The following is a 12,500-nucleotide window of genomic DNA, read 5'->3' as shown; positions in this document are numbered from 1 at the left end:
CATCGAGGCTCTGTGTTCCCTCTTCTAGCCCAGTCAGCCTTCATCGAGGCTCTGTGTTCCCTTTTCTAGCCCAGTCAGCCTTCATCGAGGCTCTGTGTTCCCTCTTCTAGCCCAGTCAGCCTTCATCGAGGCACTGTGTTCCCTCTTCTAGCCCAGTCAGCCTTCATCGAGGCACTGTGTTCCCTCTTCTAGCCCAGTCAGCCTTCCTCGAGGCTCTGTGTTCCCTCCTCTAGCCCAGTCAGCCTTCATCGAGGCTCTGTGTTCCCTCTTCTAGCCCAGTCAGCCTTCATCAAGGCTCTGTGTTCCCTCTTCTAGCCCAGTCAGCCTTCATCGAGGCTCTGTGTTCCCTCTTCTAGCCCAGTCAGCCTTCATCAAGGCTCTGTGTTCCCTCCTCTAGCCCAGTCAGCCTTCATCGAGGCTCTGTGTTCCCTCTTCTTGTCCAGACAGCCTTCCTCGAGGCTCTGTGTTCCCTCTTCTAGCCCAGTCAGCCTTCATCGAGGCTCTGTGTTCCCTCTTCTAGCCCAGTCAGCCTTCATCAAGGCTCTGTGTTCCCTCTTCTAGCCCAGTCAGACTTCATCGAGGCTCTGTGTTCCCTCTTCTAGCCCAGTCAGCCTTCATCGAGGCTCTGTGTTCCCTCTTCTAGCCCAGTCAGCCTTCCTCAAGGCTCTGTGTTCCCTCTTCTAGCCCAGTCAGCCTTCATCAAGGCTCTGTGTTCCCTCTTCTAGCCCAGTCAGCCTTCATCGAGGCTCTGTGTTCCCTCTTCTAGTCCAGTCAGCCTTCATCGAGGCTCTGTGTTCCCTCTTCTAGCCCAGTCAGCCTTCATCGAGGCTCTGTGTTCCCTCTTCTAGCCCAGTCAGCCTTCATCGAGGCTCTGTGTTCCCTTTTCTAGCCCAGTCAGCCTTCATCGAGGCTCTGTGTTCCCTCTTCTAGCCCAGTCAGCCTTCATCGAGGCACTGTGTTCCCTCTTCTAGCCCAGTCAGCCTTCCTCGAGGCTGTGTTCCCTCTTCTAGCCCAGTCAGCCTTCATCGAGGCTCTGTGTTCCCTCTTCTAGCCCAGTCAGCCTTCATCGAGGCTCTGTGTTCCCTCTTCTAGCCCAGTCAGCCTTCATCGAGGCTCTGTGTTCCCTCTTCCAGCCCAGTCAGCCTTCATCGAGGCTCTGTGTTCCCTCTTCTTGTCCAGTCAGTCTTCATCGAGTGTCTGTGCTCCCTCCTCTAGCCCAGTCAGCCTTCATCGAGGCTCTGTGTTCCCTCTTCTAGCCCAGTCAGCCTTCATCGAGGCTCTGTGTTCCCTCTTCTAGCCCAGTCAGCCTTCATCGAGACTCTGTGTTCCCTCCTCTAGCCCAGTCAGCCTTCCTCGAGGCTCTGTGTTCCCTCTTCTAGCCCAGTCAGCCTTCATCGAGGCCCTGTGTTCCCTCTTCTAGCCCAGTCAGCCTTCATCGAGGCTCTGTGTTCCCTCTTCCAGCCCAGTCAGCCTTCATCAAGGCTCTGTGTTCCCTCTTCTAGCCCAGTCAGCCTTCCTCGAGGCTCTGTGTTCCCTCTTCCAGCCCAGTCAGCCTTCATCAAGGCTCTGTGTTCCCTCTTCTAGTCCAGTCAGCCTTCATCGAGTGTCTGTGCTCCCTCCTCTGCATTAGACAGTTCAATTCAGTGCTGTTAACTGCTCAGGGTGAGCAGTTAACAAAACCTTCCACCCTACAAAACTTGAATCATTCATCCCAAAACTATCAGTGTGTCTCTTTAGGAAGGGATTGTTTTCCACACAGACAACCTCTGGATTGGAATGATTGGAATGATTGGAATGATTGGTATGATTGGAATGATTGGAATGATTGGTATGATTGGTATGATTGGAATGATTGGTATGATTGGAATGATTGGAATGATTGGTATGATTGGAATGATTGGTATGATTGGAATGATTGGTATGATTGGAATGATTGGAATGATTGGAATGATTGGTATGATTGGAATGATTGGAATGATTGGAATGATTGGAATGATTGGTATGATTGGAATGATTGGTATGATTGGAATGATTGGAATGATTGGAATGATTGGTATGATTGGAATGATTGGTATGATTGGAATGATTGGAATGATTGGTATGATTGGTATGATTGGTATGATTGGTATGATTGGAATGATTGGAATGATTGGAATGATTGGTATGATTGGAATGATTGGTATGATTGGAATGATTGGTATGATTGGAATGATTGGTATGATTGGAATGATTGGAATGATTGGAATGATTGGTATGATTGGAATGATTGGAATGATTGGTATGATTGGTATGATTGGAATGATTGGAATGATTGGAATGATTGGTATGATTGGAATGATTGGAATGATTGGTATGATTGGTATGATTGGAATGATTGGTATGAATGGAATGATTGGAATGATTGGAATGATTGGAATGATTGGTATGATTGGAATGATTGGTATGATTGGTATGATTGGAATGATTGGAATGATTGGTATGATTGGAATGATTGGAATGATTGGTATGATTGGAATGATTGGAATGATTGGAATGATTGATATGATTGGAATGATTGGAATGATTGGAACGATTGGAATGATTGGAACGATTGGAATGTTTGGAATGACCCCTCACTGGTGACAAAGGCTTTGACAGTCATCACATGGTATGTGAGCGACTAAATGTAAAGGACGTTCACTTTGTACAACCTCCTTAACCAACGTTATCAGGTACCAGTGACAAAGGGAAGCTCTGGCGTCTGTCTGTCTCTTGTATTGTAACTTGTCACAAACCCAAGACGTCTCCGTGGCATGAAACCCAACGTGGAGAGACAATAATCGATTATTAATATCAACCTATAAAGGCCTTGAGGTGAAGAAGATTACACGACTCAAGAGACAACCGCAAAATTATTCTCATTATTAGAGCTAGAAATTATTAGTATTAAATACTATTAAATACCGCTAATAATACCGCCATTATAGCTAAAACACCCATTAATTCCTAATCCACCGCAATAATTACAGTTTGGCTCTGGTTTTTGTCAGGCTCGTTCTGCTTCCTGAAAATAACATAATTTAAAACGAGTCCAGAGGAAGAGAGAGAGAAAGAGAGAGACAGAAAGAGAGACAGCGAGACAAGAGAGAGAAGCAAAGAGAGAGAGGGAGAGAGAGAGAGAGAGAGAGAGAGAGAGAGAGACAGAGAGAGAGAGAGAGAGAGAGAGAGAAAGACAGAGAGACAGAGAGAGAGACAGAAAGAGACACAGAGAGAGACAGAGAGAGAGACAGAGAGAGAGAGAGCGAGATAAGAGAGAGAAGCAGAGAGAGAGAGGGAGAGAGAGAGAGAGTGAGAGACACAGAGAGAGAGAGAGAGAGAGAGAGAGAGAGAGAGAGAGAGAGAGAGACAGACAGAGAGACAAGAGAGGGAAGCAGAGAGAGAGAGAGAGAGAGGGGGGATGGAGAGAGAGAGAGAGAGAGAGACAGGGAGGGAGAGAGTGAGAGAGAGAGAGAGAGAGAGGGGAGAGAGAGAGAGAGGGAGAGAGAGACAGAGAGAGAGAGGGGGAGAGAGAGAGAGAGAGAGAGACAGACAGAGAGACAGAGAGAGAGAGGGGGGGGAGAAAAGGGGGGCAGAGAGAGAGAGAGAGAGAGAGAGAGAGAGAGAGAGAGAGGGGGAGAAAAGGGGGGCAGAGAGGGGGGGGCAAAGTCTTCTCATGCTTTGTTGATTTTAAAAAAGCCTTTGACTCAATTTGAAATGAGGGTCTGCTATACAAATTGATGGAAAGTGGTGTTGGGGGTAAAACATACAACATTATAAAATCCATGGACACAAACAACAAGTGTGCGGTTAAAATTGGAAAAAAACACACAAATTTCTTCACACAGGGTTGTGGGGTGAGACAGGGATGCAGATTAAGCCCCACCCTCTTCAACATATATATCAACGAATTGACGCGGGCACTAGAAAAGTCTGCAGCACCCTACTAGAATCCGAAATCAAATGTCTGCTGTTTGCTGATGATCTGGTGCTTCTGTCACCAACCAAGGAGGGCCTACAGCAGCACCTAGATCTTATGCACAGATTCTGTCAGACCTGGGCCCTGACAGTAAATCTCAGTAAGACCAAAATAATGGTGTTCCAAAAAAGGTCCAGTCACCAGGACCACAAATACAAATTCCATCTAGACACTGTTGCCCTAGAGCACACAAAAAACTATACATACCTTGGCCTAAACATCAGCGCCACAGGTAACTTCCACAAAGCTGTGAACGATCTGAGAGACAAGGCCATACCAATTAGGATTTGGCTAAAAATACTTGAATCAGTCATAGAGCCCATTGCCCTTTATGGTTGTGAGGTCTGGGGTCCGCTCACCAACCAAGACTTCACAAAATGGGACAAACACCAAATTGAGACTCTGCACGCAGAATTCTGCAAAAATATCCTCCGTGTACAACGTAGAACACCAAATAATGCATGCAGAGCAGAATTAGGCCGATACCCACTAATTATCAAAATCCAGAAAAGAGCCGTTAAATTCTACAACCACCTAAAAGGAAGCGATTCACAAACCTTCCATAACAAAGCCATCACCTACAGAGAGATGAACCTGGAGAAGAGTCCCCTAAGCAGGCTGGTCCTGGCTCTGTTCACAAACACAAACACACCCCACAGAGCCCCAGGACAACAGCACAATTAGACCCAACCAAATCATGAGAAAACAAAAAGATAATTACTTGACACATTAAAGTGAATTAACAAAAAAACAGAGCAAACTAGAATGCTATTTGGCCCTAAACAGAGAGTACACAGTGGCAGAATACCTGACCACTGTGACTGACCCAAAATTAAGGAAAGCTTTGACTATGTACAGACTCAATGAGCACAGCCTTGCTATTGAGAAAGGCCGCCGTAGGCAGACATGTCTCTCAAGAGAAGACAGGCTATGTGCACACTGCCCACAAAATGAGGTGAAAACTGAGCTGCACTTCCTAACCTCCTGCCCAATGTATGACCATATTAGAGAGATATATTTCCCTCAGATTACACAGATCCACAAAGAATTCGAAAACAAATCCAATTTCGATAAACTCCCATATCTACTGGGTGAAATTCCACAGTGTGCCATCACAGCAGCAAGATTTGTGACCTGTTGCCACGAGAAAAGGGCAACCAGTGAAGGACAAACACCATTGTAAATACAACCCATATTTAAGCTTATTTATTTTATCTTGTGTCCTTTAACCATTTGTACATTGTTAAAACACTGTGTATATATAACATGACATTTGTAATGTCTTTATTGTTTTGAAACTTCTGTATGTTTAATGTTTACTGTTAATTTTTATTGTTTATTTCACTTTTGTATATTATCTACCTCACTTGCTTTGGCAATGTTAACACATGTTTCCCATGCCAATAAAGCCCTTGAATTGAATTGAATTGAGAGAGGGGGGGGGGAGGCAGAGAGAGAGGAGGGAGAGAGGATAGGGGCAGAGAGAGAGGAGAGAGAGAAAGGGGGGGCGGTGGAAAGGAGGAGAGGAGGCGGGAGGAAGGAATCTAGGTTTAAATGACTGTTTCTCTCCTCTCCTCTCCTCTCCTCTCCTCTCCTCTCCTCTCCTGTCTTCGTCTATATTTTGAATGCAATCAGTCTCTTTTTGACTGACAGGCATGACGAAGACAGATCATGTTGAATAGAGGAACCGGCAGGCTTGCATTGGAAGCACTCTATTCCCTATATAGTGCACTACCTTAGACCAGAGCCCTATAGAACCCTATTCCCTATATAGTACAAAGTAGTGCACTCTGTAGAGCATAGGGTTCCATTTGAGAGACAGACTATCTGTCTGTGACTGTGTGTACAAGCAGATCACATTATTAAGACAGTATTTACCCTGAACGGTGTCTTAATAATGATATGCCTGATTAGGACAACAAAAAGATATCTTCCTCCTTCACCCAAATCTCTCCTCATACAGTGGAACTCTGGCACAGAGACATACACACACACACACACACACACACACATACAAACACACACACACACACACACACACACACACATTCACATACAAACACACACACACACACATTCACATACAAACACACACACACACACACACACACATTCACATACAAACACACACACACACACACATTCACATACAAACAAACACACACACACACACACACATTCACATACAAACACACACACACACACACACACACACACACACACACACACACATTCACATACAAACACACACACACACACACATTCACATACAAACACACACACACACACATACACACACACACACATACAAAAACACACACACACACATTCAAACACGCACACACACACACACACACACTCACATACAAAAACACACACACACATTCACATACAAACACACACACACACACACATTCACATACAAACACACACACACACACATACACACACACACACATACAAAAACACACACACACACATTCACATTCAAACACGCACACACACACACTCACATACAAAAACACACACACACATTCACATACAAACACACACACACACACACACACACAGAGAACTTTGGCACAGCCAGAACAGGGGCTGAGCCTGGCTGTTCATGTGCAGCTTTGTTTTTTCTCTCACAAAAGCTAATTTAAATTCCACAGATGGACTTTACTGATAACCTCCTTAGTTGATGTTCAACTTGAAAACATCAATAAAATAAAAAAAAGCCTAAATTTGGGCCTTTGTACATATCACATTTCGGTTTTCATTTATTTATTTTTTTAAATGTGTTTGTCAATTCACAGTTTTATGGAACATTTCCTCCCGTCTATCGGTTGCCAACTTCAAGTTGCGTGGCAACAGGGTAGAGCAGTGTCCATACCCCACCACAAACACCTCCTCGCCACCCTACAATACACAATTCACGGAGAAACACACATCCCAAATGGCACCCTATATAGGCTAGTGCACTACTGTTGTGGTGAAGAGGGTACCGTTTGGGACAAAGCCAGGAAAGAGCCAACACCAGGAAGTAGGCAACACCAGTAAGTAGCCAACACCAGGAAGTAGGCAACACCAGTAAGTAGCCAACACCAGGAAGTATGTGTGTGTGCTAGTGCACTACTGTTGTGGTGAAGAGGGTACCGTTTGGGACAAAGCCAGGAAGGAGCCAACACCAGGAAGTAGTCAACACCAGGAAGTAGCCAACACCTGGAAGTAGTCAACACCAGGAAGTAGCCAACACCAGGAAGTAGCCAACACCAGGAAGTAGCCAACACCAGGAAGTAGCCAACACCGGGAAGTAGTCAACACCAGGAAGTAGCCAAATCCAGGAAGTAGTCAACACCCTGAAGTAGTCAACACCAGGAAGTAGCCAGCCCCAGGAAGTAGTCAACACCAGGAAATAGCCAACACCCGGAAGTAGTCAACACCAGGAAGTAGTCAACACCAGGAAGTAGCCAACACCTTTAATAGCAGTTTGGATATGAGAGCTTAGGCTACAACAAGATATCAGGACAAAGTGCTTTCCCGTGCCAGAATCATTTGAAAAGGTAAACAAACTGTTTATTGTCGTTTATATATAGACCTTCCTTTAGACACATCCCACAGATTAAAACACATCATAATGTCCACTGGTACGATGTGTGTTTGTTTAGCAAATAAAATGTTGATATAGTGGTGCATGGAAATATGATATTGCAAAGCCACATTAAATAGCCTACCGACAGAGATATATAGCCTACCGACAGAGATATATAGCCTACCTAGAAAGATATATAGCCTACCTACAGAGATATAGCCTACCTACAGAGATATAGCCTACCTATATAGAGATATAGCCTACCTACAGAGATATAGCCTACCTACAGAGATATAGCCTACATATATAGAGATATAGCCTACCTATATAGAGATATAGCCTACCTACAGAGATATAGCCTACCTACAGAGATATAGCCTACCTATATAGAGATATAGCCTACCTATATAGAGATATAGCCTACCTATATAGAGATTTAGCCTACCTAGAGATATAGCCTACCTACAGAGATATAGCCTACCTATATAGAGATATAGCCTACCTATAGAGATATAGCCTACCTACAGAGATATAGCCTACCTATATAGAGATATAGCCTACCTACAGAGATATAGCCTACCTACAGAAATATAGCCTACCTACAGAGATATAGCCTACCTATATAGAGATATAGCCTACCTACAGAGATATAGCCTACCTATATAGAGATTTAGCCTACCTACAGAGATATAGCCTACCTACAGAGATATAGCCTACCTACAGAGATATAGCCTACCTATATAGAGATATAGCCTACCTATATAGCGATATAGCCTACCTACAGAGATATAGCCTACCTATATAGAGATATAGCCTACCTACAGAGATATAGCCTACCTACAGAGATATAGCCTACCTACAGAGATATAGCCTACCTATATAGAGATATAGCCTACCTACAGAGATATAGCCTACCTATATAGAGATATAGCCTACCTACAGAGATATAGCCTACCTACAGAGATATAGCCTACCTATATAGAGATATAGCCTACCTACAGAGATATAGCTGACCTACAGAGGCAGATTCTAATGCAATGTCTATTCCAAAACACCAACATTTCTGCCAATGTGCTACAGAGACAAAAGAGTGAACGGCCACAAAGGCCTACAAACGACATCAGCGTAAACAAAATTCTTCATCGTCTCTCTTGGTCTTAATGCTTGTTAATCTTCATCCAGTAAGCAGAACACACTTCACTAATGTTTCCTATTCTTAGGGGCATTGTGGGAATGAATACAAAACGCATCCTCATCATCAGCACAACGTCCTGTTTCCTATTAGCCCTGTGTGGAATGTCATTCATCTATTTACCCTATGACCTACGAGCACGGCGTAATAATGCACATTCCTCACGCGGGCCTGTTTAACCTATGGGTCCACTGTTGCAAGTATCACCTTCCTCTTTCTCAACCAATGAGGGGGATAAATGTTGGGATGTATTTATATGTGAACTTACCCTTGTTCTCTCACTTGCGGTGGGGTTTCAATGCCAGCAGCCCCGCACGGGGCTAGCTACAACCACATCATCTGGCTCCGAGGATCTCCCCTCGGAGACGAGGCCGTTCCCCTAAAAAACCATTGACTAAAATGTCGTGTTTAATTCCGTCTTTATAGTTCATTCAGTTTAAACCTGTACTAGATTGGACTGGGTGTAGTGTAACACCCTACACCTGCTGTTACTAAACCCAAAACCGGTTCTACGCATCCACATGAAGGAAATTACAATCCAAAGGCTAGTCCATTCATTTTAAACCCCTACTGCTGCTCCTGTGCTACAGACAAGAGACTTTAACAAACCCCGTAGTAGACCCTACAAAAAACAACAACTCAAACGCATCGTCGCTGCCTTTCAAAACCCCACAGAAATATGACGGAGGTGTAACTTCATTCACCGTCTCTCTGGTACTGACATGCTACACCTGCTGTTACTACCCAAAGAGGAAAGATGCCTGCTGTTACTACCCAAAGAGGAAAGATGCCTGCTGTTACTACCCAAAGAGGAAAGATGCCTGCTGTTACTACCCAAAGAGGAAAGATGCCTGCTGTTACTACCCAAAGAGGAAAGATGCCTGCTGTTACTACCCAAAGAGGAATGATGCCTGCTGTTACTACCCAAAGAGGAAAGATGCCTGCTGTTACTACCCAAAGAGTAACGATGCCTGCTGTTTAAAGACACATCAGGCCTCCTCAGCTATGTACTGAGTGGGAGGCCCAGTGATCCCAGAGAAATCACATGTAAACCCACTACTATCATTCACAACTTCAAGGGTTATCAATAATAACGTATGATGTATGTTTCGGAGCGGTACGGTTGGAGCGTTGGGCCAGTAACTGACAGGTTGCTGGATCGAATCCCTGAGCTGACAAGTCTGTCGTTCTGCCCCCCTGAACGAAGGCAGTTAATCCACTGTTCCCCGGTAGGCCGTCATTGTAAATAATAATTTGTTCTTAAACTGACTTGCCTAGTTAAATGTAAAAACTAATGTACAACGAGACCCTTATATTCTTAATAGCTGATAAACAAAGCTAAAAAAAAATAATCTGTAATAATATAAATTTGTCTTTGTAAGAGGAAAACAAAATTATGTTTACACAGTGAAGCTCAAAAAAAAAGGAATTGTTAGTTAGATTACTTGTTATTACTGCATTGTCGGAACTAGAAGCACAAGCATTTCGCTACACCCGCATTAACATCTGCTAACCATGTGTATGTGACAAATACAATTTGATTTGATTTGATTTGAAAATGATAGTAACAACATATACAATATCCACAGCTATAAATGTGTTCTTTAAATGAGCTGAAATTGACATACTTGAGGCTGCAAAATGTCCACTTCCCAGGGAGGTGGGTCTGTTTCTACCACTAACAGGAGGAGAGAACATCTGAAAGAGAAGAAGCAGTGCTTTACAATAGACACCCCTTATTGCTTAAAAGTTCAATCTTAAAATGTATCAATAAATAGGGCATGTCGTGGTTTTTTGTTGTTGTTGTCAAATCGTAATAATCACGTTTTTAAATAACTATTATAATAGCCTTATGCTACACAATAAGTATGATTGTGGTCTATGATGGGAACCCCAAGCCAACTTCAACTGAGTGCTGAACACCTTTCCCTGATCTGTGCTGCAGATGGTCATCCATATTGACCAATAGTAGTGTCTTCTAATTCTATATTGACCAATAGTAGTGTCTTCTAATTCTACTGCATCCTTAGAATTATAGTGTCCTCCCCAGAAATAACAGCAATATGAAAACTGTAATTATTAATAATGTCTACCTCGCTGTAAATACACTGACGAAAAAAAAAAAATGTCTGGATTAGCAAATATCAAATGTATTTCTGATACATAAAAGTGATTTATATATATATATATATTTTTTTTCACAAACAGCTAGAGGTTGACTAAAAGTAGCGATCGTTATTGGTTCAAGAAACATGACTGTGGGGCACGTTTCCTGTCCCAACTTCCGAACATTACAGCGTTATAAAGGACAAATATCTGCCACGACTAGAACGGGTCGGAATAAAGTCACTTATCCGTTATTCATAACATGAAATAAAAACATCAACATTGTACAAGTAACGACTTACATATTAAAGCTGATATATAATCGTGGGCTACTCCCGCATGCAGTTATGTTACTGGGATTGATCTACTGACGGAGACCTGTCACTAGAATTATGCATCACAAAAAGACAGGAATTTAAAACTTATTTAAAAAATGTCTATTCTAGGACAGAATGAAACAAGAAAAAAATACTTAAAATGGGATATACTACCATTGATGTTGGGAACATTTTCAAATCGCTGTTTCGCATCTATAGAAACAACACAATTACTAATGCAATATCATATTTCTCTGCACATGTTTAGGGAAAAATAGAAAACACAATTAGGATACTATAACTTGCTTAAATCATATGTTTTACGTTGAGTTAAAGACGTACAGAGGAAAAAAAAAAAACTTTTAAATAAATACATCACAATGAATAACAAAAACATTAGTCTATCTCTGCCGTACAAATAAACATTTAAACAGTCGCCGGTAGGTCGGTGCCGTGGTTGTGGTCATTGCAATATTATAACAATTGCTTACCGCACTGAAATCCAATAAGTCGCTTAGTTCTTTGTCTGTCCCTAAGGCAGCCATTCGCTGTTGGTGATGCATTTTAGCAAAATCACACAAACCTAAAAACATGGAAACAAATTGCGGTCAGAGGACGCCAGTTCTCGCACGGATGGGAGGGGAACCGACTATTAGATCTTCCTCAAAATCCAGACGACCGGGAGCCGAGTCGCGCAAGATTCCACTTTGCATTTAAACCTATTCTCTCTCAGCGCATCATTGTGCAACAGGAGGTTTAGGATAAAATGTATGACTCGGGTGAAATAAAATAGGAAGAAAAATCGGAATAGGAATGGGAATGTTTCCCCAAATGCAGGTCGAGCTGTGCTAATGGCAGTTTAGCCAGAGATCAAGAAGTGACAATCCCGTTGCATATACAATAAATACACAAACGCTATAAAGACTGCGGAAAATGTCAATAAAGCGGACTTTATACACACGCAGTGAAAGTAGGTCTGGACGTTTATAAATATCAGTTTGTAAATGGAACGTGATCATTGACAGGACTTTTATTCATTTCCAGCTTCCACTCATCCGAGTTTGAGCCCCATGTGTGTGCCACAGAATAGTAATAACGTTGGTTTCTACAGCCACCTAGCTACCTTTTAATATATCGATTCCTTGCACTTTTGCTGACAGCAATTGGTGGGGTGAAATGTACATTTACGAGGAGGAAAATTGATAAACATTGTTGACATTGCAAAATATGTTTTAATTGTAAATGGTTGATTGATTGGTCCAGAACGCAGATATAATTGTGTTGGAGTGCGCAGTGTTAACAGGAAGG

General features: G+C 42.8%; 1 protein-coding gene across 4 annotated transcripts in view; it reads right to left on the bottom strand.

Moving 5' to 3' along the window:
* The window catches only part of LOC110517257 (transcription factor 4), a 409,834-nt gene that overhangs the window by 396,139 nt on the left and 1,195 nt on the right, over positions 1-12,500 (bottom strand). Inside the window, exons 2-4 of one of the 4 annotated variants that reach the window (XM_036936725.1) lie at positions 11,684-11,775; positions 11,367-11,405; positions 10,398-10,467 (exon numbers count right to left, since the gene is read on the bottom strand). In XM_036936725.1, the coding sequence (XP_036792620.1) occupies positions 10,398-10,467; positions 11,367-11,405; positions 11,684-11,755 (181 nt within the window). In that variant the 5' untranslated portion in view covers positions 11,756-11,775. Of the gene's footprint in view, positions 1-10,397; positions 10,468-11,366; positions 11,406-11,683; positions 12,201-12,500 lie in introns of those variants that run through there. The other 3 variants (XM_036936726.1, XM_036936724.1, XM_036936723.1) reach the window with 3 other exon arrangements.

This window comes from Oncorhynchus mykiss, chromosome 12 (genome assembly GCF_013265735.2).
Source record: "Oncorhynchus mykiss isolate Arlee chromosome 12, USDA_OmykA_1.1, whole genome shotgun sequence".
Classification (NCBI taxonomy): Eukaryota; Metazoa; Chordata; class Actinopteri; order Salmoniformes; family Salmonidae; genus Oncorhynchus; species Oncorhynchus mykiss.
The sequence above is the reverse complement of the archived record's forward strand: the minus strand, read 5'-3'. Positions and strand labels throughout refer to the sequence as shown.